The sequence below is a fragment of the Cryptotermes secundus genome, unplaced genomic scaffold, assembly GCF_002891405.2.
Source record: "Cryptotermes secundus unplaced genomic scaffold, Csec_1.0 scaffold102, whole genome shotgun sequence".
In the NCBI taxonomy this organism is placed as follows: Eukaryota; Metazoa; Arthropoda; class Insecta; order Blattodea; family Kalotermitidae; genus Cryptotermes; species Cryptotermes secundus.
Genome location: NW_019741300.1, coordinates 544,671 through 571,101, shown reverse-complemented (window position 1 = coordinate 571,101; position 26,431 = coordinate 544,671). Strand labels below are relative to the sequence as shown.

The 26,431-nt window shown below is 36.3% G+C and overlaps 1 protein-coding gene across 1 annotated transcript in view; it reads right to left on the bottom strand.

Annotated features, from left to right (window-relative positions):
* The window catches only part of LOC111872672 (muscle M-line assembly protein unc-89), a gene marked incomplete at its 3' end in the record, with an annotated part of 150,842 nt that overhangs the window by 22,681 nt on the left and 101,730 nt on the right, over nt 1–26,431 (bottom strand). The window contains exons 31-38 of the mRNA XM_023866777.2: nt 25,466–25,639; nt 22,292–22,513; nt 10,354–10,398; nt 9,790–9,828; nt 6,893–7,040; nt 3,245–3,309; nt 1,713–1,884; nt 785–921 (exon numbers count right to left, since the gene is read on the bottom strand). Of these exons, the coding sequence (XP_023722545.1) occupies nt 785–921; nt 1,713–1,884; nt 3,245–3,309; nt 6,893–7,040; nt 9,790–9,828; nt 10,354–10,398; nt 22,292–22,513; nt 25,466–25,639 (1,002 nt within the window). The remainder of the gene's footprint in view (nt 1–784; nt 922–1,712; nt 1,885–3,244; nt 3,310–6,892; nt 7,041–9,789; nt 9,829–10,353; nt 10,399–22,291; nt 22,514–25,465; nt 25,640–26,431) is intronic.

Here is a 26,431-nt window from a genome sequence, read left to right as displayed (position 1 = left end):
GGGACTGTCATTTGAAGGAGAAAGCTCTAGATCGCATTAAGTGGAGGAATTGTTTTGGAAGAGACTGGACCTGCTCTCTGACAGATTACTTATGATTATGATGATGATGATGATGATGTACAGGTATATTAGAGTGTATATGTCTGCATTTATGTTAAAAAGAATGTCCTCAATTTCCTTCTTGCATCAGCATAATCTGTGGCTACTAATGCTAATACTAATGCTACCATGAATGTGTACAAGGGGCAAGCAGTAGCGTAGTTTGTTGAAGCACTATGCTACAAGCCAGAAGGTCAGGTTCAAATCCTGATGACATCATTGGATTTTTTGCAATTTACCTAATCCTTCCAGCTGCACTATGGCCCTGGGGTTGACTGAGTCTCTAACAGAAATGAATACCAGGAATATTCTTGGGGGTAATGGGCAGCTGACACATAAGGCTGACAACCTTGCTGCCATCTATAAGTCAATTGTCTAGAAAATGTGGGAACCTCAACATCTCACAACTCTATGGGCCTCCACAGCCTGTCACAGGGATACTTTTACTTTTTACTATGAATGTGTACAGAAATTCCTATAACAGTAAAAGTACAATTTCATTACACCGTCATGGAATAACTAACTAAGGTACTGAAGCTTAATAGAATTATAAACTTTGTTTAAATGCATGGGCATTTCCTTTAAATTTTGATTCATTCTTGCATGTGCATTTTATATGAATTATACATAATCAAATCTATTGTACACACTTCTTGTAAGGAAAATATGTAAAGTCATGACTTACTTTCTCAACTTTCTTTAGTGTTGTAGTTGGTTTCTCCACCTCCTTCAACTCGCCCCAGTCAGGATCTTCCTTTTCCTTGGCCCATTTTGCATACTTGCGTTTCTTGAGCATTGTGCGGAAATCCATTCCACTTGCATCTGTGTAACATAACCAGTGCAAGAGCAGTAGTTGGTAATTACAGGTTGTAATAAATAATTCAGTGGATATAACTGAAAATCTATAAAATCTCAGCACCCTCCCCAGTTTTATGGAGAAGATTTAACTTGTGATATTTTATCCCCTATGCTTATTAAAGGTTTTGCAAGCCAAGGAAAAAATCCACAGTTTTTGGACAGCAACTGTAGCATGCTCATCATATTTTGTATTTGATTTCATGACTCTGTCACTTGTAGCACTGTTTTGCACATTTTTATTAAATGGTTGTTCCCTTAAGTACGTTCTAAAACATAATTTTTAGTAAATAATACTTTTACTCTCACATTTTCACTTGCCCAAAATGTCCCCAATTTAGGTGATATTAGTTTCCCCTATAGTCTTGAATGTCATTTAATGCGTCATGATTTTCCTTTCATACTGGGCAACAGATGGAATATCATTATGAAGAAATGACAATATTGAATTATATAGGCATTTATAGTAGAAAAAATCAAACACTTGGCCAGTAAGCTAATAATTTCCCTTATTTAACTTTCAGCTTAAGTGAACCAAAGCCAATCATATCACAATGAATTTCCTCAATGCATAAATTTCTTGTCTCTCAAAGCAAATTTAAAAATTAAAATTTTAGTCAAATTTATTCAATGTTAGAAGTTAAATGTGTTAATTCAGTATAATATAAAGCATATACAGTGCTTATTTATTTATTCTTATTGCAAAATTAATTCAGGGAAACATCTAATTCTCACAGGAATATGAAATGAAAACTTACCTGAGACATACAACTGTGTCTCAGCTGAATCTTCCCCATGTTCATTGCTTACTGTAATTGTGTATTTTGATTCATCATTTGGCTTAACTTTCCTCATACATAAAGTTATAGTGTTCGTTTCCCCATCAGTCAGGAACTTGTAACGACCGCCTTCAATAATTTCTGTTATACCCTGGGAGGAAGAAAAACACAAAAAATTAACGTGTATTTGTTGTATTACAAGAAAATTTGGAGTTGTTGTCTGTTAAGAGTATCAATAAAGTGAGTTAACATAATTTTCTCAAGTGATTAAATAACCATTAATCATTTCAGCATAGCTCAGATTACAAAATTACACTTGATCTAATATATATACCAGGTACTACACACATATACAATTCCTATTATATAGTAAAACCTCACTAATTTGTAGTAAGTAAGGGCAAATGTGCCTCCATCTACTGCCAAGGTTAAGAATACTGGGGCTGTACTTCAACATGTGCACATGTCCTCATGCCACAGTGCCTAATTAATTAAACCAAGTAATAACTTAACTTTTAATTTTATATGTATTTCATTATTTATTTAAACTGACAGGAAGTGGGAAATTTTATCTTTAAATTATTGTTCAGGAGAAATCTTCTTGTAAATAAAATACACGTAAAGAGAAAAGGCAGTTCAAGTTAGCAAGGACCAGATTAGTGCGGTTTTACTATATTAGTCTCTGTTAAATGATTCTGCTTTGCAATGCAATTGTTACAGATTGATTAATAATTATTTGATTTCTTGATTTCTCATATGATGTGATCAAGTTTATCATAAAGAAACACTGAAAAAATGTAACTTATATCCTTGAGTCATGGCATATTTTTATACTATAATAGATATACAAACTAATCAATCCATTTGGACAGTTAAAGACGGACAAGTTATCAAAAGTTCAATGTTACATAAATCCAGTTATAGACTTTAACAGTTAAAATATCTCAAATTTAATAAAATGTTAGCAAGCATGAAGGATTTAAATTTAAGTTAATGGAAGTGACTAGTATGCATAATTTGTTATGTTAATGAATAAGAATATTAAATTAAAAAGAACATAATTGTACCACCGAAATATCCTGTGTAAGATTTTTGAAGATGTTACTTCTGCTTAAAGTAATATGCAAGAAATATTGTGGCAATATTTTTATAATCATTTGTTTATAAACAATGCAACATTTACATTGAAACTATTAATAACTGATTCAATATTCCTATCCTGTTAACTATTCATCTGCACACATTAATGCAGCTTCCCAGTTGTACTTAGAGTACCGTTCCTTAAATTTAATGGTCTTAATATTTTCCACGCACTTGAAGTGAAGAAACTTATTTCTGAATACTTTTAGGAATTATCTTCCAAATTATTGGTTCAACCCCATTTTGGATTTGTTTTATTACATGAACTAGTAATCTCTCTAACTGATATAACTCTCCAGTATACTACAGAGAAAATAACAATATGGATTATCAAGAAATGAATTTGCTAGGTAATGATGTTATTTAGTTACCTTGTACCACTTGAATGTAGGTGCTGGATTTCCTTCAACCTGAACAGTGATGTAGCCAATCTGATCTGCAATACATATACATAAACACTGAATGACTTTGTGAGACTAATCTGCTAAACACATGCGCAAATCTGAATGTGTCTGCTACACACAAAACAGAAATCCACATAAATTAAAATATAACTTCAGATACCTTTAACTTGTGTGACAAAATATCTAAGGCAGCTTACTGCGGACTTCTCGTTTATGTAATTAATCATGTTACACAAATTCTAAATGTTTGATCACGGGATGAAAATATCGGAAGTTTCAGAATATCGCCAGGTACCAAAAATGAGTGTGAATCACATTTTCTGTTCATTGCACTCTGCTGGACATGTTAACACTAAAAAGAGGATAAATAAGGTTTTTATATTTTTACTAGAGTACTCAGAAAAAAATGTTTATGTATATCGAAATGAAAATATTGAAAATCTCAATTAATATAGTGTAACATAATTCTTGTTTCCAAACCAGGCCTAACAATGGGGGTAGATGTGAATAGTGCCATATAATTTGTTCCAAGACTTCTTTTTAGAAGCCCTTTCTAGCAAGTAGCTTGTAAATCTGAGAGACGACAAACTACTTTCCAACCTGTAAGGCCGCGCCATAGCTCAAGCGGTTAGTCGCTGGCTTTCCACCGCTGCGTCCCGGGTTCGATCCCGGGTCTGGTCAAGTGGGATTTGTGGTGGACAAAGTGGCGTTGGGGCGGGTTTTCTCCGAGTGCTTCGGCTTCCCCTGCCAATCTTCATTCCACCAAATTCTCCATCATCATAATCACCCGGGACAGGCTACAATAGGCCAATCGGTGGCCGCCGTGCTGAGTGGACCCAGTTGGACTCCACCCACAACTAAGCGAATTTAGAAAAAAAAATCATAACATGTGTTCGTCCTTCCTGAGGCTTTTCAACTGACACTTGAGTGTCTACCTAGCTCTCAGAAATCATTCTTATCCCTGATCGTAACTCAATACATATCCTCCTTTAAATTTACTATTGTCTGAGTGCAAGTGTACTTGTGTAAATTCAGGTACTTGGCACATGTACTCTACTAGTAATCTAGATATAGGTTATGACGTATATCTCCAAGATATCATGACACTTATGAAGACAAGGAACGAAGGAGTTTTAATTTACAACATTTTGATTCTTCTGTCCTCAAATTATACCACAATATAGGCCTAACAGAGTACAAGAGGGCCCACATATATGTTAATACAAGAGTCTATATTCACGGAGCCCCACGGCCAGAAGTCTCCTTGTTGCATTAATGTGGCTTCTGCCACATTCACAAGAAATTCTATACATGCAGTTTGCCTTATGTTCCAGATCTCTTTTCGGGTTGGTTTTCATGAATGAACTCTCTTAGAATGTGTTTAGTTTCGAAGATCTTCCTAATTTTATATTGATTCCTTGTACATTTGAACTTTTCTGAAACACCCTTCACTGATGGCAACTGCACAGAGTTCAGAGGCTTTTCCTCTTTATTCAGGCAACTGCTACCCTTGGAATTAATGACCAAGTCAATGAATATTTAAGGATAACTTTTGAGCTGAAAATCACATCTCACGTTGTTAATTTCATTACCCAGATCTTGTCATTCTTTTCATGTGGTGAAAGCTATGTTGTGAAGACTCTGAATCAACCCTCTTTTCACATGCGGCAGATGGTTGGATTTGAAGTTGAAGACAGAAACAGATCCGGTTTCCAAAACATTGCTTTTTTCTAGTTTTTATAATACCGAAAGTTGGACAAATTCCAAAAACCCAGTAATTCTGACAATTGTTGTTGTTATTATTATTAATATTATTATTATCATTATCATTAAGCTGAGCAGGAACGGTTGGAACCGAACCCAGGTTCTGAACACCAGAACTTCCCTGAAGATCCGTGACCCCTACAGAGAAAACACTTTAACGTGATATTATATTTAAGCATCCTGTTGCACTCTACACGATAAATGATACAAACTCCGCCCCAAGTGCAAACAATATATTGTTTGTACTTTAACAGGATTTACAACATATAAATTACCAGGGATCATCGGGAAAATAGTCACAGGCAAAATGTAAGATACACAATTAGGACTGCTCTAGAGTAAAGGATACCGTCAGACACGGCGTCATCTTGTGCTCAGAAATATTCTCTGCTACATTAACTAACTAGCTAACTGACTACTCGGACCACAAACCTCCTTGTGTGTCCGCTAGTCAATCAGATGCTTCTGATTCTTTCGTCTTATATGGCACCCGAAAGTTCATTGCCGTGCTCATAAAAACCCGCCACCAGTTCCTATCCCAAGTCGGATTAATCCATTCCAGATCTTCTCACTCCAGTTCTGTAAAATCTAATTTAATATTGTGGCATATAGACCCGTTGCTAGGCAAAGACATCGAAAAAAGCAGTGAGACAACAGCCATTGATAGGGACTTGGACCCGAGAAATACTGCACTGACAAGGGCCAGCAACACATACGAGTACAAAAGACAGACCCGTCCTCCCATCATAGAGAGCACCCCACAAAAACAAGACCGTAACTGTCAAACAGTAATAAATATCTGCCCTAGATGGGGCTCGATACCAAGACTTACTGACTGCCTGACCGTCAGTTGCAATGTGACTTTGACTCTGACCCAGTTACTTGTCAGTAGTCAGCTGAGGATTGAGTTCTGCGGGAGGATATGAAGATAGGACCTGAGCGCGGGAAGCTGAAGAATCTCCACTGTTAGAAGCCATTGCTAGGGAATGGCTGATGAAGACACAACAGGCTAGAAAATCTTAGCGGGTGTGGAGATTAGCGATAGTGCTGTAATTACTTGTAGTTCCCAATGGTGTGTGTAAGTGGTCAATAAATCCATTCATCTATCCATACCCTGTCTATAGTCACACTCATTTTACGTGACAATTTTATAGCCAATTCACACCTGTGTCATCCCTTCACATTTTCCAACCAAGATATAAGCATTTCTCGTTTATCTCATGCTTTTAGCATGCCCTATCCACCCCATCCTCCGGAATTGTACCATCCTCATGATATGTAGTGAAGAGTAAAAATTTCGAAGATCCTCATTTCTCACTTTTCTTCTGATTTCTTTTGCTTCCTTACTTTTAGTTCAGAATATCCTCCAGAGCAACTTGTTCTCAAATAGCCTCAACCTACATTCTTCCTTTAGCGCGAAAAAGCATATTTCATACTACTAAAAATAAAGGGCAAAATTACTGTGTTATATGTTTTAATTTGCATACTTTACACAGCAGATCGAAAGAAAAAAGCTTCTGAGGTAAGTGGTAGGACGCATTCATAGAATTTATATGGCTTGTAATTATTTCCAGAACAAAATTTTTATGCGTCAGTGTCATTTGCAAATATCTCAACATTTGTCTACAATATAAAACGTTTTCTTAACTCTCTACTGAAAAAAGTATGTTCCTATGTGCCAATTTAAGTAGTTGAACCCCGTGTATACCAAAGGTTCGCAACTTCAATTAGCGTTCTTGCAATATTCTCCTTCTCTCACAAACAACTCGCTCTGCTAGAAACGAAGTCAGAGGTTAGAATATCGTGGATTTCAAATTATTGGGTACTTCATGCTAATAAACATTTACGTACCTTCCACTGCTGAGTAGCTCTCCTGGATATCAACGATTGATGGTGGTCCAGGTGGCCCAATGGCTTTGAGAGGAGTGCTTGGCTTGTCGATCATCTCTCCTAATTCTGCGACGCTAGGGCGTCGTACATCAGCACTTGGTCTTCTGCGCTGTAATTACAGTTCGAAAAATGTCAGTAATTCTAAAACACTGAGATATAAGTTCCCCTGATTATATGAAACATTTGTGCAATTAGATTTCAATATTTGACACAGCACTTTGATAGAGAATTCCGTCATTTAGAAAGGTATTAATATATCACAGCATTGATTTACCATTCCTGCTGTGTGTAAGAAACATTCAAAAAGAGTACGTAAAAATTATATCTTCGCCTCTTTCCATGCTATATTTCAACAGTATTTTTAAAAAAGAAATACTGACAAAAGATGTGGCATAAGTATTGAGTAGTGACGAAAGTTGAATGCTAGGAACATCTGAATATCTTAGTTACGAAGTAAAATAATTCCTACTGCCCAAAAACAGAGCATTTGATTTTAACTTACCTTATTTTGGAATAGTTTTACACGTACACAATTACATACAACACTTAAAACCAACACCGAATAGTACGAGGAGCACACACAGGATAAATAGGAAATATTAGTAACGAGTCTTCAAGATATATATTATGAAATAATAATTGCAGATAAAAATGTAGAAAAAGTAAACATAAATTAAATTAAAAAGAATAATACAATAAAGAAAAAACCGAAAAAAAGAAATAGAACTGTAATAAACAAAAGAAAATAAGAAAAGAAAATGAATAAGGCAGTCTTCTGGGATTTGGCACCGTGTATATGTNTAAGATTTGAGGCTTTCACGGCGGTGACTATGAAGAAAGCAGTCTTCTGGGATTTGGCACCGTGTATATGTGGTGTTAACCGACGTTTCGGAGGAACGTATCGCCTCCATCTTCAGGGTAGAAGAAAAAATATAAGAAATCCGCAGGCGAAGAGACCGTGAGAACTGGTACAAGCAGACTGCTTGTACCGGTTCTTAGTTTTCCTTCTACCCTGAAGATGGAGGCGATACGTTCCTCCGAAACGTCGGTTAACACCACATATACACGGTGCCAAATCCCAGAAGACTGCTTTCTTCATAGTCACCGCCGTGAAAACCTCAAATCTTACAAGAAAAGAAAATGTTCATATAGTATCACTTCTGGCAGGCAGATAGGTTCCGCGTCGATTGTGAGGCTTCTATTCTACAACATGTAAAAGGCGCTAAGAATGCAGCATCGTTTATTAATATACAGCTGCATAATTGCTGGCCGAGGCATCAACAACTATCTAGTGCCATCAGCGCAAGCTACACAACCAGGATATCAAGTCAGACAACGAGGCTCTTGTTCTTTCAAAATGGAAAACTCTTAATAAAATCACAAAAATAAAATGTAAAATAAAACAAATTTGTTAATGGTTAGCAACCGTTACACTTAAGTCAGAAAAAGAACATGAAATTCATTTTTGAAATTTTCATGCCTATAAAAACTTCAATGCGCATGAGGACAAAGATTTAACAAAATATTCCGCTTAAGAATTCGCGGACGTGTTTGAAATATAATACGCCTATGTACCTATTCACATACACTGGCTCACATACAGCCATTAAAATTAATGTTATTTTTTATATGAGAAATAACTTACATTATTATTGTTTTAACATATTTATTTATAATTGTTTCTCCAAAAATTAAATGATCTAATTTGGAGAGCCAGTAGCATTTGTGTTACGTAAAAGTCATTAAGAGGAACCACAAAATATGCTGGAAAGTAAGACATCTACACAAACATACGAGTATCATACTGTCTATATAGTTAAGAGAATTTGTTTTGAACGACTACGTTTAGCACAACACAGAGGGGAATGCGTTTTTCATCACGTTCCCTACATTGACGATTGTTTAGGATCGCTACAGCCTTACAGTAAGTATGATCAAAAGTTTAACATAGCAATTTCAGAGTTCGTACATCTTCATTCGTTGGTATTAGGTCCCTTACAAATTTAATGTTGTTAACAGCACATTTGAGTAATTAATTTAACTGAACAAAAGCCCATTTGTTTAACTATAAAGCATCATTTTTCTAATCTATCTTAAGGAGAGACATGTTCCATCCAANGGACTCCTACCGAATGTGTATATAAGATCAAGAAACTGAAAAGGCAGCCAAGGCGCAACGAAGGGCTGTAGAGCAATAATAATAATAATAATAATAATAATAATAATAATAATAATAATAATAATAATAAATGTAAATAATACACAACTTATGAATAATAAAATAATCAGTAAAATGAATAACTGAACTAAAAAATTAAAAATATAAAGCAAATTATTTAAGAAATAAAGTGAAGCAAGCAATGAAAACAATACAGATCAAACTGAAACGAAAATATAAAATGCTGTAATTCTTTGGCATTCTTAGCATCTGAATTGAGACTAATATATAACTGGATTTCCATAAAATGTATCACATGAGTACCTCGTCATCGTTGCATTGTATTTCTGCGTCCATTCCCCAAAACTGAATTTTTGAAGTCAGTGGATAAATGAAAACACAAAAATTCAAGTAAATTTTGTTTCACGTCCTACACACAAAGAAATAATTAATCATTATCCATATATAATAATGTTGAAGCACGTGGAATAGTTAATTAAATTTCTGTGACTTAGCAAATATCTCTTCAAAAGAAATGAGATATTATGATATTCAGGAAAACCAATCCAGATAAACAAGTAAATACAGACTGTAGTTAGACACATGAGCTATATAATAATCTAGTTCCAAAAAACAAATCAAATCAAAAGATATGCCAAAGAATGAGGTCAGCTTTGTGCTACCTGCACACAAATCTCACCTTTGAATCTAATACCTCACCAGGCCGCAGTTTTCCAACCTGTAGACAAATAATTAAAATGAAAGCAAATGAAATGAAACAAGGAATAAAGCCAGACGGTTGGGAATAAATTTGAAGAACTCATATTTGCTTGATGCAGGGGTGCTGGGACCATCAAGACAAGACAAAACAAAACAGGGATACGCAATCAAACGGTACAAGTAACATTTCACAGAATGAAATCCTGTTGAAACAAGAAAAAATAAAATTAAAGCATTCCAATTTGTAGGATTTCATTAATAGATAAGAAAATGTGACTCTTGTACGAGAACAAATAAACGGACGTGGTATTTCTCAGTTATCAGTAAATCGAATCTTTAAAAGAAGATTAAATCAACTGAAATCATAAGCATCTTTTATGTAAAGCAAGGAAACTTAAAAGATTGACAAACGAAACAACTGAAAATAAAAACTTTGCATTAATTAATGGAGCCATAAATGATGTATTATGATAATGAAAATGAACAATGGCATATGTGACCTTCGCACCATCAAAAGTACGATCAATCACTTAGTCAGTCTCACCTTTCTCTCATCCAAGACTTCGCCAGGTCGTAACTTCCTATTCTCCTAAAAGAGAAACCAAACATGTGAGGGGCAAATTATGCAAACATCTATTGCGTCACCGACATTGGATTCGTCTGCATATCATTAATCGAAGTTGGTTGAATATTTACATTAGTACACAGTTAATTCGCAAAATCTTAGTAACTGCATGACTGAATTTCTGAAGTGAATGAAAGAGTGAGTGAGTGAGTGATTCGTCATTCTGTATTAGTTATCATTAGTGCGGTCTGTGATGTAAATACGACGAAATGAGCACTTTACCAGAGCGTTTCGTCTAGTTTAATTTTATTTCCATGGATAATTATCACATACATATTATACGAGACGGAACGTCGTTATTTGGAATTGTATAGACTATCTCGACGTAAAGAAGGTAAGGTACGGTAAAGTTATCCTTATAACAGGCCGTGGAGGCTCACAAGGTTGTGAGCTGATGAGGCTCCCATATTTTTTCTAGAAAATCGACTCACGCATCGCGGTGAGTTTGTCAGCCTTACGCGCCGGCCGCCCTTTACCCCCAAGGAATGTTCCTGGTACTCATTTCTGTTAGAGGCTGAGTCGACCCCAGGGCCATAGTGCGGCTGGAAGGATTAGGTAAATTAAAAATAATCCACCTTATCGGGACTCGATCCCGCGACCTTCCGGCTTGTAGCATAGTGTCCCGTATAAGAAGGATCATACTTTAATCAATATAGAACGGACATCATGAGCGACTTTATTCGCTTAAATCTGAGGAAACAAAAATTGCAGCAGCCCTGTAAATGTGGCGACATAATAACCTGTGAAACTTCACTAAATACGCACTGTATGGTTCGTATCAGCGTTTCACACATTATCAGACGTAAACAATAAAATCTAAAATTACACCAGCCTTCGGTTTAGTATGATAACTAAACAGGCTCCGAGGTGCACTTTTATATATTTCTCAGATACAGTGTTTTATAATCTTAGTATTTTAAGTAAGTCTTGTGCCTGCCATTTGATAAAAATGTTGAATTTATTTAGCATAAATATGTCGTTTCACTTACACCACTTAATGTTATGTTATTAGTTTAATTATGTATCACTGTTTGCTATTTAAAGGCGCTGTCAATACCGAAATTACACTACCACAGTCAATAAGTTCGTGGACTGGACGCAAGGCGTCGTTGCAGTGCACTACAGCGAATAGGTTGAGGCACTATATGATGCCCTGTCAGTTCATCTCTCGTCACAGCAAGAGACAGTTGTGTGCAAGCAGTGTAAGCAGAACTACGGCCTCTATGGTGAACTGCAGTTAAATGCAAGTGGCGGAAATCGAAAATGTGGCACTTTGAACAGCGGGCAAACATCAAGTTCTGCCAAAAACTAGGCAAATCCCCTTGCGAAACGTTTGGCGTAGGAAAAATTGGCTGTTGCTAAACGACAACGCCCCTGCACATCGCTCTGTTCTTGTCCAAGAGGAACTGGCAAGGAAACATGTCATCGTTTTGCCACACCCTCCGTAATCACCCGATCTCGCACCGTGCGATTTCTATCTCTTTCACCACTTGAAAGCAAAGCTACGTGGTGGTAGATTTCAGAAGTCCGAGGAGGTCGTCAATGCCACTAGAGACGCCGTACGGGAATTTCCTGCCAGTATGTTTCAGCAGTGTTTTCGGCAGCTATATCAATGTTGGCAGACTTGCATAGCGGCCAACGGCGACTATTTTGAGGGCCGATGTGGATCTGTGTAAGTGTATTTGAATACCTTGTAATATGATGCGATAAAACCACAGTCCACGAACTTAATGACTCTACCACGTATGGCATCCATGATAGGGTGATTAGTGAATACGGAGTAACTGGAATGATGACTATTTGAATTACAGGTATGCCCAGCAGATTTACATTTTTTGTGTATATTATGAGACAGCAGAAGATAATTCGACATCTACCACAAATATGTGCTCCATGAAAGAGAAATGATATTTATATTGTGGTCTCCTGTGTTATACACCGTGTAGTCTGGGATAATGTTGTAATCGTGTGAAGAAAAAGAAAATGTTCTTGCAATACGATATCTCGGGCTAACAGCCGTATGGCCATAGAGTAAAATTCCGAGTATCGAAGATCCTTTCTCCAACATCGCCCAGTGATGCGAAGAGTGACGCGCACACACACATGCACACACGTACAGACAGATTATTTGAGGGCTCAGCCGAAGCATAACCTTTCCGCTGCGCTGAATTACTGCGTCAATTGCCGCGTTTTCTGCTGGATTAGTTGCCATCACTGGGCAAGGGTAACAACTTGCACGACAAAGTTTACGTACCTACGTTAGAGCATACAGTCTTTACACCTAAACAGACTCCGGCAAAAACGCTGTAGCTGGTGTATGAATACACCGGATATTTCAAGCTGTACGTTTTTTATTTCTTAGTTCTCCTTCACACCATGGGCTAATTCAATAGACTTCATATTGCATTTACCCCCACAAGAAGAAACAGCATAAAGTAATGTCGGGAGAACGGGGTGGCAATAAACTGACTTACAGTCCTTTCGCTAACCACTCTGCATTTAATTTGATTTGTTTCATTCTGGTCCGTCACACTAACAAATTACAAAGGCAAAACAACTCCGTCCAGTGTGACTATTGAAGTTTTTACTACTTGAAAACTTAACACCCTTACATGTTTCGGTCCCTATAGACCATCAACAGAGGTTCATCGATACTTTTTGGAAACTACAATCACAATGGGTATTTTAGTGTTAAAATATTTATACATACAATGTTTGTAATGCACAATATATACAAAATCCAACTTTTCCACAACTACAGCAGCTTTCTTGGTATATTAAAGTTTTTAAAGTTTTAAAAACTTAAAAAAAAAACTCGTATATCAGCGTAAGGTGAAAGTGCAGTGATAGCACTTAAGGGAGAAGCCGTGATTCGATACTGCTCACAGATAATCTTTCTGTACATACACCGCATCCTTCTATGCATAAGTATGGACATGAATGTACATATATACATATATACATAGTATAGTATAGTACAAGTGAAGTCAGCAACAGTATAAGAAACGTTGCTCAGGCTTTTTACGTCGTTAGAATACGGGTATTAGGTTTCTTAGTATGAGATACTGAAACAATTGTCTTACAATTAAGGTAGTGACATTTAAATCGGTGTTTCTCAAAGACCATTCGTTGTAAAACGAGTTACTTTGTACAAAAGAACAGTTATCATGATATAACTGTAGGTCTAAATACCAAGACTCCACATTCGGAAGTATTTATTTAAAAATGTTTACGAAATATTGCACTGGAAGTTTGCTCTCCACTACCCCACACCGAAAGGCTTTTGTACCTCCTGTCCATTCTCGATGAGATGTTAAATCAATACACTGCCTCCCAAGCAGTAAAACAACTTCCTGCAGTCCATTGAGAAACACCGTTGCAAGGACATAAAATTTCAACTGTACAGTAGCTTGAAATTAAACAAAATGTAGACATCTCTGCGGAAAATTAAAGCATGGCATTGATGGAAGTTAATCACAGGCTGAAATTAAATTATAAATATTAATATTATCAACAATAAAACAATAGGCTATATACAGGCGTGAAACATAATTAGCATAAATATATTGATGAATTGTAGGATAATCACAAACACTGAAAAATAAAAAAAATCACATATTCTTGAAGGAAGAGAAAACGTATGATCATTAATTCATCTAAACGGTTATTCAACCGAAATATATTTTTCCATTTGTGTTTTAAAAATTGTCAAGATCAAATGAAATAAATAGGTCACAAGTTTCATGTGTTCGTGATAATAACCATGCGTATCTCATCCTTTCGTTTTGTATTAACGTGATAAATTAATTGCGACCAGAACACTACCATCACTTCTAAATGTAAGAATGATTCAAATGAACTGGGCCTCCATACTTTTGTATTTTATTTTTTTTGTGGCTGAAGTCACACTTCTTGAGGCAGGGTTCTTCTTAAACGGAATTCAGAAATAAAAATATTTTGTACGGAAACGCTTTGTGTTTTATTTTTCGAAAAATCCTATCACTGGATTGTTTCCCAGTATTTCGGGAGCATAATATTCGAGTTCCTGCAACTTGCCAATGAAATCACACGAAACGAGGAACGTATCCTGAAGTTGCCCTGTACTTAACAATACAGGACAATGACAGGAATACCTTCGGAGGATTGGAGGTAAAGCTCTAAACATTCCTAACTTGAACGACTGATGCAGACAAGCGGTTAGCTTCACAATCTGGTCGTATTACCCCTAAACAAAGATTTTGAGCAAAGCATGGGACGACACGTTCAAGAAACGACTAGAATAAATAATATCCTGAGTTAATAAACCCTACATTTTCTTTTGTATGATAGCTGATTCACAATACTTTTGTTTCTATTGCAATATTATTTTCGTCTCTTTATCGCTGTTTGTTGAATATTTTAGAGTGCTGTCTCTCTAACTTACCTAACGGCAATTAAGTTAGCATTTAACAGGCAAAGTGCTGAATGAAATCATTAATGACAATTTATATCAAAATCATCATCAGTAGTGATGACGGTGATAGAGCAGCCCGATTTTCCTATCAGATGCGTCCATGAATCTGTTATTGTGCTTCCTCCTCTGCAGTCTAAGATTAGCATCTTAACTATAATTGATATTTTTTAGAAAATTAATTTATTCGTAAATACCACATTCTGTATAAAGAACTATTTTCAAATCAAGTTGCAAAAATTCAGAGTTGAGCATACAAATTGATAAATAAATATATAATGGGATTTTGAAAATAATATCTCCTCACAGACACTTTGAAATGGTTCGCTTTCTTAGTACAGTCAGTTTGAATTTAGCAACATTTTAAAATCGCAGAGATACGCTGAGGTTCCGACTGATGTTTGTCATTGAAGGACAAAAAACACTTCGGCTAGGTTTACCTTTTTCTAAAGTCTAACTCAGACTGATTATTGTTCAGGCATCCCATGCCAACAGCGACATAGATCTATATCATTTTAGAGAGTGCGCTTTGCCAGGAACAAACATAACTACTGATGTCGCCACATTACTCTGCCTTTTCTTCAACACACACCACTGATATTCGTCTTAAGTCGTGATATCTTTGTCCAAGAGAACTAAAAACTGGAATATAAACGTTAGACAATGAAGGTGCGAAGAAACGTCTTAATACGAGTATACAAAGCCTTTTCCGCATCAGCATTGTTTATATGTACATGCCATTATAAGAAACTCTCTACACATTTCCCAAAATAGTTTATTAAACCAAAATATATGCAAGGTGTAGTTCACAGATTTCAGGAACTCTGGGAGTAGAAAGAATTAAACTGCGGAGAACCATGGTTGAAATTGCAGTAGATATGGATAATACTTCACATTCACTAGATTGTGTCAGGGATTTTCTGACGTATCCTCTCCTTCAGGTAACCCAACAGGGAACACTGAAAGTAGTGGGATGGGAAAATTGACAGCCATGATAATCCTTCTACAACTGGGGCAGGATACCGGTTCCACAGGATTCTCTCAGTGAAAACAGCGAGGAAACAGAGATACAAAAATGATGGTGAAAAGGTTGAGTCATCTTGTTGAAATCGGTCTGTATTCATTGCAAAAATGTACCTCTTCAACAAAGGGAGAAACTTTCCTCTTGACAGACTGAGGTAAACATCAGCTTTCCTTCACCATCGACGACTACAAAACAGAATATCCTGGCACTTATAATCCACACCATACTCCAACTCTATGGGCGGAGCGGCTTGACTCTATTCAGTTAAAAGAAAAAACATTTCAGCTTTACAGAAGAGTGATTTTTTATTATAAATGCCTTGCCTACAACCGGTAGTAATTAACTGCTTATTTATTAAAATGAATTCTAAGTAGGAGTGACACGTTTAAATTGCGGCAAGGCCTACCCTTGTCAAGCCGCTGTGCCCATACATTTCGAGTATGGTGTGAGTTATAAATGCCGTAATATTCTGTTTTGTAGTCGTCGATGGTGAAGAAAATCTGATGTTTGCCTCGGTGAACAATAGAGAAAAGGTTTGGCTCATTTACCGACGCACTTACATCAACGTTTTTTCTACCTTGTATGCTAGCACAAATCAAACTAGGCATAGTGTAGGTATATTTCGTATTAACCTTATATTATGAGTATGTTTTCTTTACAATGTAAGTATGATGACCTTTACTGGTAAAAGAATTACAAAATGAGTTGATGGTAGTGCCCTGGAAATAAAACCCTCCATACCTGAACACAAACATTAAAATTCACTTTAATATTTGGCACCGGGATACATAAAGCATGCAGTAATAAGAAATAAATTATACCTTGAAGCATGTAAATTGTCATACATTTGCCTTTCACAAGCTTTGCGAGAATCAATGAAAATAACTTTAAAAAATCATGACACATATATTACAGCACATATGACTCTGGCACTAGGCTGAAGAAAATACGTAAAAAGAATGGTAATATTAACCTTCACACAAACTTATACTTCTTGTTTTTTCATCTGTAACTATACACTACATGTGCCGACCGTAAACGTTCATCATCAGATGACACACACAAATGAGTAAAAAAATACTAGTAGTGTAGGTATGAATTTTGTTGAAACATAAAAACATAAAAATGTGGAGAAAATAATGAATTAGGTCGGATCGTCTTATTTTTACATTGGCATTTGTATAAAGTTGGCAATGTTGTCTCAATATTTTCATCATATCTGAATTTTTAGATATTTATTAAGTTTTATTCGTACGACTGCCTCTGTGGTCTAGTGGTCAGAGTTCCTGCTTAGAGACGCAGAGGTCCCGGGTTCGATTCCTGGGCGCTGCCAGGTTTTCTGAGAAGTAACGGGTCTGGAACGGGGTCCACTGAGCCTCGTGAGGATTTTGAGGAAAACTGAGATTAACGGTCGTGGGGGTCCGTTGCGCTGACCACGTGACACCATCTATCTGAAAAAGTTGGCATTAACTTCGCCGACAAGCGGCGGTCGCTCGATCGGTACGGTTCGCTTGCGAACTATAGGCCACGGAGTTGTTTGGTATGGTATTTATGTAATTGCCTTTTTTGTTGTTTAAATTATTTGAAGGTGCCCTTACGGGGCCCCATTGGTGTCCTGTTTCTAGTATACGTCGAGCGAGTTTTGAGAGTTCTTATTTGTTCTCATGTGATGGATATATTGCTGTACTTAGTTTCAGAGATGCTACTGCTTTTCCCCATTATTATCAAGATGTTCTTGGCATGGCCGTTGCTATACGATTATGCTGCTGTTACTAAATGCATTGGAAGCTAAGGCTTTATGTTTTAAGTTAGTTAGTTAGTTAGTTATTGGAGAGGGTGGGTTTCCCCATGCACTGAGACCTGTATTGGTCCATTGTGCTTCCCTCTATGATTTCTACCACTCTCTATATCCTACCGGTACTGGTGCTTACCATCAGTCCCGCCCAGCCAGCGAGACCGGCTCTACTAGCTGAGAGGTATCTATAATGGTATTAGAGATTGCTGTTGGGCGGGAAACGTCCGTTAATTTGGCTCAGTGACCTCCTTTGGAGATATGAGGTTCTTTTACGTGCCGTAAAGCTACGACACGGGACCCACGGCTTAAAGTCCCTCCCGGAGGACTTGTTCCCTGAATTTTTCGGCCCTTAAAAATTCGACGACCTCCGCCGGGTATTTGAACCCGCGTACTACAAGTCATGAGGTGGGAACGTTACCTCTAGACTACGGAGGCCGCTTATGTTTTAAGTTACTCCTTGTAGAATTAATAGCAAAGATGCCATATTTAATTTTGTATCCTTAAATAATCGGGAGACTGTTCGACTTTCTTTGTCGAAATAAGTGGAACTGGTCCATTTTTTGTTCTAATTTTGCAGTGAGGCCCTGGTTGTGTTATTTTTTTTTGGTTTAAATTTGGGGTTGGTGTTTACTATATCACGTAAATATAAATCATTTTTCACGTTTCCTTTGTGGTTATAATTTTTTATGACTATCTTTCTGAGTAGGACATTCACGTCCATATAAAATTCAGTCGTATCTGAATTAACTCATTTTTTCCACTTTTCATAGATTTTCATGATTTAACAAATTTACTACTTAAGAGTTCATTATTTTTGGTTCATATATGCTTGTTATCTGATGATCATTTTTGCGGTTGAATTTGTAACGTATATTTATAAATAAAATACCAAGAAAATTGTTTAACGTAAGTTTGTATGACGGTTAATATTAGGACTCAATAAGTCAAACAGAATGACCTCTTGTAAGAAAACATAATAGCTGTACACTATTAAATATTAAACTCAGTTGCAATGTCCACAGATATATAAATAAAACACTGGTTTTCATGTTCATTACTTAATTAGTGGGTGTTCCATAGCATTGCAGTTAGGTAAAGCGTCTAGTTAAGTGTTCTTTTTGCACTTACTACCCACAGATGAATTTGTAAAAGTAACACTAATAAGCACTAACACACATCGTGGAAGTTACTATGGAAGAAAACATTTGTATATACAAAATGTACATGACAAATCATACATTTTTCATGGCATGCTGTGTTATAAGTTACTAAGATTCAAAACAGCATTCTACGTAGCTAGAGTTATAAAATGGGAAGAGAATATGACAGAAGAATTTGGCGATAGGAATGTTTTAAGAAATCGCCAAGTCTTGTGTATAATGTTAAAAATAACGTAAACGCTGTGACATTTTCTTGGAGATCATGAAAATTTTAAAATGAACGCTTCGAGAGATAATTATACATCGTACTCAAATTGGACACTTTAATAAGAATAGGAAATAGAGATCACAAACATAATATCATTTTATGGGTTATTTTACGACATTACGAGTACCTATAATAAAAAGCGTAAAGTGATACAATGATTGACGAATGACGGATTAGCAAACCCTTGGAAGAAATCGGTGGCGGCCCCACTTGTTGGAGGGAGACAGAATAAAATCTGCTTACTGGTGTCGTTGAAGAGAACGACTCACACTTGAGGCACCACAAGTATTAGGGGAAGAAGAAAGAACACTAAAATCTTAAACGTGATATGCAATTACGCTAACGGTGAAGGAGAATTACATTTTAAGACATTTTAAGATGCACGTAAAACATTGACATAAAATCGCTTTCACAAATCTCCCTAGAATAAAACAAAATCAGTGTCGGTCTCTCTGGAGGATTTAACATGGATATATCTGCTTTGTGCCAGTATTAAGGGACTTGTTCCCTTACTTTTCATTCCACAGACGCCAGCTTTCTTACTTATCCTCAATATAATTTGCTTCTGAACACTGTCGACCTTTCTGTAAGACAACGTCATCCTAACCTTCCTCTTTCCCGTTAAGTCCGTGGTTTATTAACGTTCCACTGGAAACTGAACAGATAAAAGAATGTATGATTTGTAACGTGGGTTTGTTCATAATTGCTGCTGAGAGAACCTCAGGCCTACATACAGAGTAAAATTGGTCCTCCAGCTTGGGGGTTGGGCTTGGGGCTAACAACTAGTTTAGTAACACGGAGATTAACTGCAAAGCATTATGTAAAATTGTGCATTAATTGGCACAGTGTTACTGAACACACTGTAATATATACAGCACTATGTCAATGTCAATTTTAGGTATACAGAAAGAGTGAGTTATAACGTGCTTACATTACACACACTCAACTCCAAGAATCGTAAAGAAACGGATGCGGATGATATGCCCTAGTACGACTCATTATGAATGAATAGAATGGTCCATCATTTGTCACTCAAAAAGAAAAATTTATCGTGGAGATTCGGGTACCATACAGTCTATATGAAAGAACAGTTCGGAAGACGCTGCAAACAGTTCCGTATTTCATTTAAAAGTGTCTTGTAGTGTTTGGTTCTTCCGAATAAATAAACTCGGCAGTTTAATTTTAGAAAGGGAAAAACTTTCAGTTTTATATTACGTTTAAGAAGCCTGAATATTATTCAATGGCTTTCCCCAAAATATTCCTGAGCTGTTTAATTCTAATATGAATCTCCTGTTTTAATCAAGAATATTTATATCTTCTGTAAATCGTACATTTTTTAAAGTCTCTTAAATTTAAAGACAGACATTTTAACTTGATTTTAAGGTATCATTCAGGAATTTGAAATCTTAACCTGTGGCGTATCAACTGCTGGCAGCAGTACCACTCCGCATAAAGAGGGAAGTATTATATACGTTTCATAATTTCTGATTAAGTAACAAATTACGGATGCCTTATTATGCTTGGGGAATCATTCAGGCCACAGTTGAGAAGACGGTACATAAGTTTTCACAAAGTTAGTGGCCTTTAGTTTGGGACAAACACCGAAATATATATACTTTTGAGTTCCTCAAAATAAATGCTTATATTTACATGTTGCTCCAGATAATTCATCATTATTTAAATAGAGAGCTCTGGAATGGCAGAAGAGTCAGTAAGGCAATCAGGCAGCAGACAGGCAAGGCTCTTCTAGAGGTGTCAGTCTCGACGAAATGTAGGTAAATGGTAAGACGAGAGTTTTAAGAGCAGTCTATGGTTCTGAAACGTAAAAGCTGGGAGTACTTGCAAAGCGAGAGGTAAATTAGCAAGTATATTATCTTAAATTAGTTCTCATAACAAAACTAAATTCTTACCATAATTAATACTGCACATTATACAATAACAAATCTAAGAATACGTGGACGTAAGATATTTCGATTCCATTTAAACTAAATGGGTAAAGTTCCAAATAAGCAGGATACATTCTGTTATGAATGAAATAAAGCAAAAATATTACTTATTACTTTGTTATGATATAGGATAAAATTTCATACAATACAAGAAATTACAATTTAACCATTTCCTTTAAACATAATACTACCGCTACATGTTATCTCTATTACCTTCTGGTTTACCAGACACACAATATTTATTTTCTACCGAGCTTAATACATGTGTGTTTTGTACTATATTCCGTACATATCAGTGTGTAATGAACTCAAGTCTTCATTACGTACACAGCTGNGTCGGGGGGGGGGGGAAGTCATGACTCATAATTACTTATTCTGGGCTACCGGTAAAGTAAGCTGATTTTTCTACATGAGAAAATACTTTATTGGAGCAAAACGAAAAGTGAGTGGCCTGCTTCATAAGTCACACCAGTATCATAAAGTAGGTATAAAAATTGTGAATCTGGCAACCTCAATAATGTAAATGGCACACAATTAGATATGTCCTACTAACAATTACTTCGATTAGATTTATGCGAATTTCAAACCTTCAATTACAGGTTGAAGACAAAAACTAATTTGATAAACATTTGCATTATATAAGACGAATTAAAATCCATTAATGATAAAATCATATTTCGGTGCTTTTCTTAATTCATTGCAATATGAAAAGTTTCCTAAAAGAAGAGTAATTTTTGAATGATGAAAAATATTATATAGTTCAAATGTAGATTAGTGAGATATGAAGTATATAATATGTGCACATTTTAAATAGGAGGAATAAGAACACCTGCTGGTATATAATTATAATAATAATTTACAGGTATTCTTTACGTAGATCCTGATATCCATCCCACAGTTTGTTCCTTTGTTGTCTCCTGCTGCATGAAATCATTTACACGTACAGCGGCAGCAAAATTATTTTCCATGAGACGTCACATAAATGCTTTTATAGAATTTTAGACACAAAATTTTTTCGCATCGTTTTCATAATATAATATGTTCAATATTAAACACTCAACTTCTTTGAAAAATATAAGCAAATGTTCAACAAATTTACCAGTGCAGCAACAAGTTAAATTTACTACAATGTCCAAATTAACAAGTCTACTATTATGCAAATACTTTTCTTGGTACTGCAAAAATCGAACTGTGTAAATTAAAAGACACAATACCTCGTCACTGATAATGAGGCTAGGTCGCCTTTGTTGCTCTTCTGGAGGAATGAGGGAACCCCTTCGGCTGGAGGGCCCAGAGCCAGGAGCAAGCGATCCCTTCCTAGCATCTGCAGCAGGTGACTTCTCACGGCTCACCTCTATCTTGGGAGCTTCGGGGCCCTTGATTTCAGGTGCCTTGATCTCAGGCACTTTGATGCCGGGCTTCTTGGTCTTGTCAGCCTACACATGCCAAATATATCTCTAAAGTCAGGCCTCATTGCACACAATTGCCTTGTTCATGTAAAACGAATTCAGCTAGAAGGAATTCATTCCTCATAGTCAAATAATGTCACACACAAAACAAATTATAGATCTGTAATTAAATGAAAGCTATGCAATATATTGAATTATTTTCGAATATTTTCTAAACAAGTTGTGCTACACATTACTGATTGTAATACAATTTACTTATGCAACATCTGATATTCTGGCAGAAACTCACACATACACAACATTTAGCTAAATACAAGCAGTGGATATACACTAGGAAGTATAATATTAATTAAAGTTTAATTGTTTAAATGGCATAAATGAATAATACAAGAAATCTTCTTTTCTAATTGGCTGTAGAACGGCAACTGAAACCTTATCATGATGGTGTATATTTGACATGAGTGTTGAACCAATTCGTGAGGTTTTCTAAACCAGGTTACACAACTCCACACATTCTGTCGCCCACTTTTGGTCCACCATGAACACACTTTATACTATTTTCATTTCCGGCTCAACAGCAGTGGGCCAGCAGACTGCCAAACCGATTGAGAGAGCTGGATAGCTCACAGTAATATTTCAGATTCCACATTAACATGATAAAAGTGGAGGTAATTTAGTCTCTTGAATATATCCCAAAAAACAATTTGTCCTTCTTAATTTGGAGGCTAGAATGAAGGCAGGAAAGAAGAGGTTCTTTCATTGTTTGCCAACTTGCACAACCTCTCGAATAAGAGATGCGTAGGAAAACAGCTTCAGGGAAGTTGTAATGAAGTCCTAAAAATTCGGAACTATAAATACATTTCCGCTATATTTGATTTGGGCAAGGATATTAGGTTAAGAATTTGCCAAATGTCATAATAATTAAGACGTGGATGAAACTCAGGGTGAAAATATAATTATTATTAGAACCTGAGTGGCTCATTGTTATTATATTGCTAATGTATTTAGACACTTCATATATTTTGCATGTCAATGTAGGTATTTATGATTTATACGCGTTTATTGTTATTACGTTCCGTACTCCACAAATCTATTTCCATATATTAAAGCAAGTACGAACGTCACTAAGAAAATACAACAGGTGTCTCTTTTGAATGTATACTATAAATAAAGAAAAAGAAAATTAAACTGAAATAATTCCTTCCACCTCAATTAGGAGAAATAGCTATAGTGGAGACACTCCCACTCTGCGCCAAGAAGAAAGAAATGTTGCAAAGTATGGTTACTTCACAATACATACTCACAGAGAACCGCATTGGTTATACTCTGACATTTGATATATTAAAGTTGTTAAAATTAAAATAAATTATATAATAAATGAAACGTCACTAAATAGGGTATCAGATACGTAGAAATATATAATTATTAGAAATAACAAACAATTTAAAATTGAAAAGAAATATACGGAAATACATGGAGTTAAATTATGCAATAGACAACACTCTTCACACTCACTGAATTTTTTAATAATTCTAGTTCCCACATAGACTATCATGTTATGTTTTGAATATAGCAAATTTGGGTCTAATGTATTTATTAGAATAAATATGGCATACATAAAATTAGAAAAAAAAATCATCTTTACGTGAACTCATTTTCTGTTTTACCAAATCCCGCTGCTCCAGCAACAATATATCTTCACCCAACAGAACAAAGAAATGAAGGAAAAAGAATATATAATATAAATGACAATAAGAAATAATTTATATATAAAAGCCGCAGGCTTGCCAATCTGTCGCTACTCTGCTCTTTTCATATCGTGAGGTAGCAACAGGCACGAACAGGACCGGACGCGGAGTTAGAGTAACATATGCTTCCGTCGACATTGCGGTTTCGACTTTGCCCACTCAAAAATACTGCACTGGTTACAGCGTGCTTGTTCAGTGCAATCGTGGCTTAATATATAAGATTAGTCCCTATAACTGTCCGTCTTCGCATAACACAAAAACTTCTTTCTCAGTTATCTAGCAGACAAATTTCGGTTTACCAGCCATCTTGAATCCGAAGCACTAATACGCGCATATTCAGTGAATACCGATAAAACGTAGAATTATCCCGGTAACAGGCGGTGGAAGCTCATAGGGTTGTGAGACGTTGTGGCTCCCACATTTTCTAGACAATCGGTTCACAGATGGCGGTGAGGTTCTCAGTCTTACGCCTCTGCCGCCCTTTACCACCAGGAAGATTCCTGGTACTCATTTCTGTTAAAGGCTGGTTCGATCCCAGGGCCAAAGTGGGGCTGGAAATATTACGTCAAATGAAAAATTCAATGATCTCACCGGGGATCGAACACGCGAACTTCCGTCTTGTAGCACAGATTATTGTATTGTCAACCTTTGCCGAAAACATGTCTTCTAGTCAGAACCGCCTACTGAGTGTGGTTACTCTATCAAATTTGGTACCTTAGCATAAATATAGCTGCCTTACGAGAATCTTCCTAATAACTGAGGTGGTGTGCTTTTTATGAAGTGCATTCTTAAGGATTTGCAGTTGAAATTTTAGCGGTTTTGCTATTATGTTACAACTTGCTTTCAGCTACTAAACTCAACTACTATCTACACAATTATGTAGCAACAACCGCTAAGCCCACTGAGAACATATAACATTATGCAGAAGCAAAAAATAATAAATCGGCCTCTTGCATATTTCATAAGCTTGATTAATTGCTTTTCCTAAAATTACAAACATCTGTAGCAAAACTGGCAGGATGGATATTGTTAAGTGAAGGTACATACACGTATATCTATATAAGGCCATCAAGTAAACAAACACAACGTTGAGACGCAACAAACACAAGATACTGGACAAGACGTAGACAGAATCAATGTATCTACGCTGCCAGACAGATCACAGTTGCTACTGCGGGCAGAACAAATTAAAATAACCAAACGAATGGTGCTGCAGCTGTCGCCCGCTCACCTTAGGAACAAAATCCAACTCATTAACAGTATCATCTTCCTCGTATTCCTGGCCACTTTCCTCTTCCTTACTTTTAGTCACATGTTTTTCCTCCTTCATCAACTCCTCTTTTTCTTCTTCACTCTCCTCTTCAGAACTACTAGGCACATATGCCAATGGGTTGTATCTACGAATCTATATAGGCAACATATGTTATTGCTCGGGGAGTCCACACGTTTGTTAGGAAAGAATATGTACAAAGAAGAAATGCCACTTTTCATCAGGGTTCTTTGCGTTATATACATACAGTTTAAAAGTAACAGAGAATGTGGTGTGTATGTGACATGATTCATCACACTAAGGACCGTAGGGAATTGTTGGTAGACACTGTGGGGCCAAATTTACAAATTACATATTTTAGGTCGGGGAAGTAAGTACTCGTAATCATACAATTATTGAGATTTTGGAAATTATCCAGAGTCCTTTTTTTTATTTAAATCACTGATTCATTTTCCGTCCTCAGGTAAAAGCCTACTCGGCTGTCTCTATAGATTGGACCCAATTGACTAGGCTTTCACCTGAAAACGAAGGCAGAATCCAGTCTCTGAAACACTGTGTTTAAAAAAACGGGACAATGGATAATGTTCAAAGCTCAATATTTGGATTAATATTCGATCGTCACAAAATTTCAGATCTCAAGTAAGTACTCAGTTTATAAGAGTAGTTAAATAAGCTAAAGTAAATTGCTTCATGTGGAAGTGACTCTGTTAAAGAACGACAAAAATGTTCTTGTACGTTCTGCTTGAAATGAGTTAGTGGCTCTAGGACTCCTCTAAAAAAGGAAAGTAAATGTATCCCTGTAACAGGCCATTGAGGCCCATAGGGTTGTGAAATGCTGAGGTTCACACATTTTATAGACAATCGGCTCATAGATGGCGGTAAGGTTGCCAGCCTTACGCGCCGGCCGCGCTTTACTCCCCAGGAAAA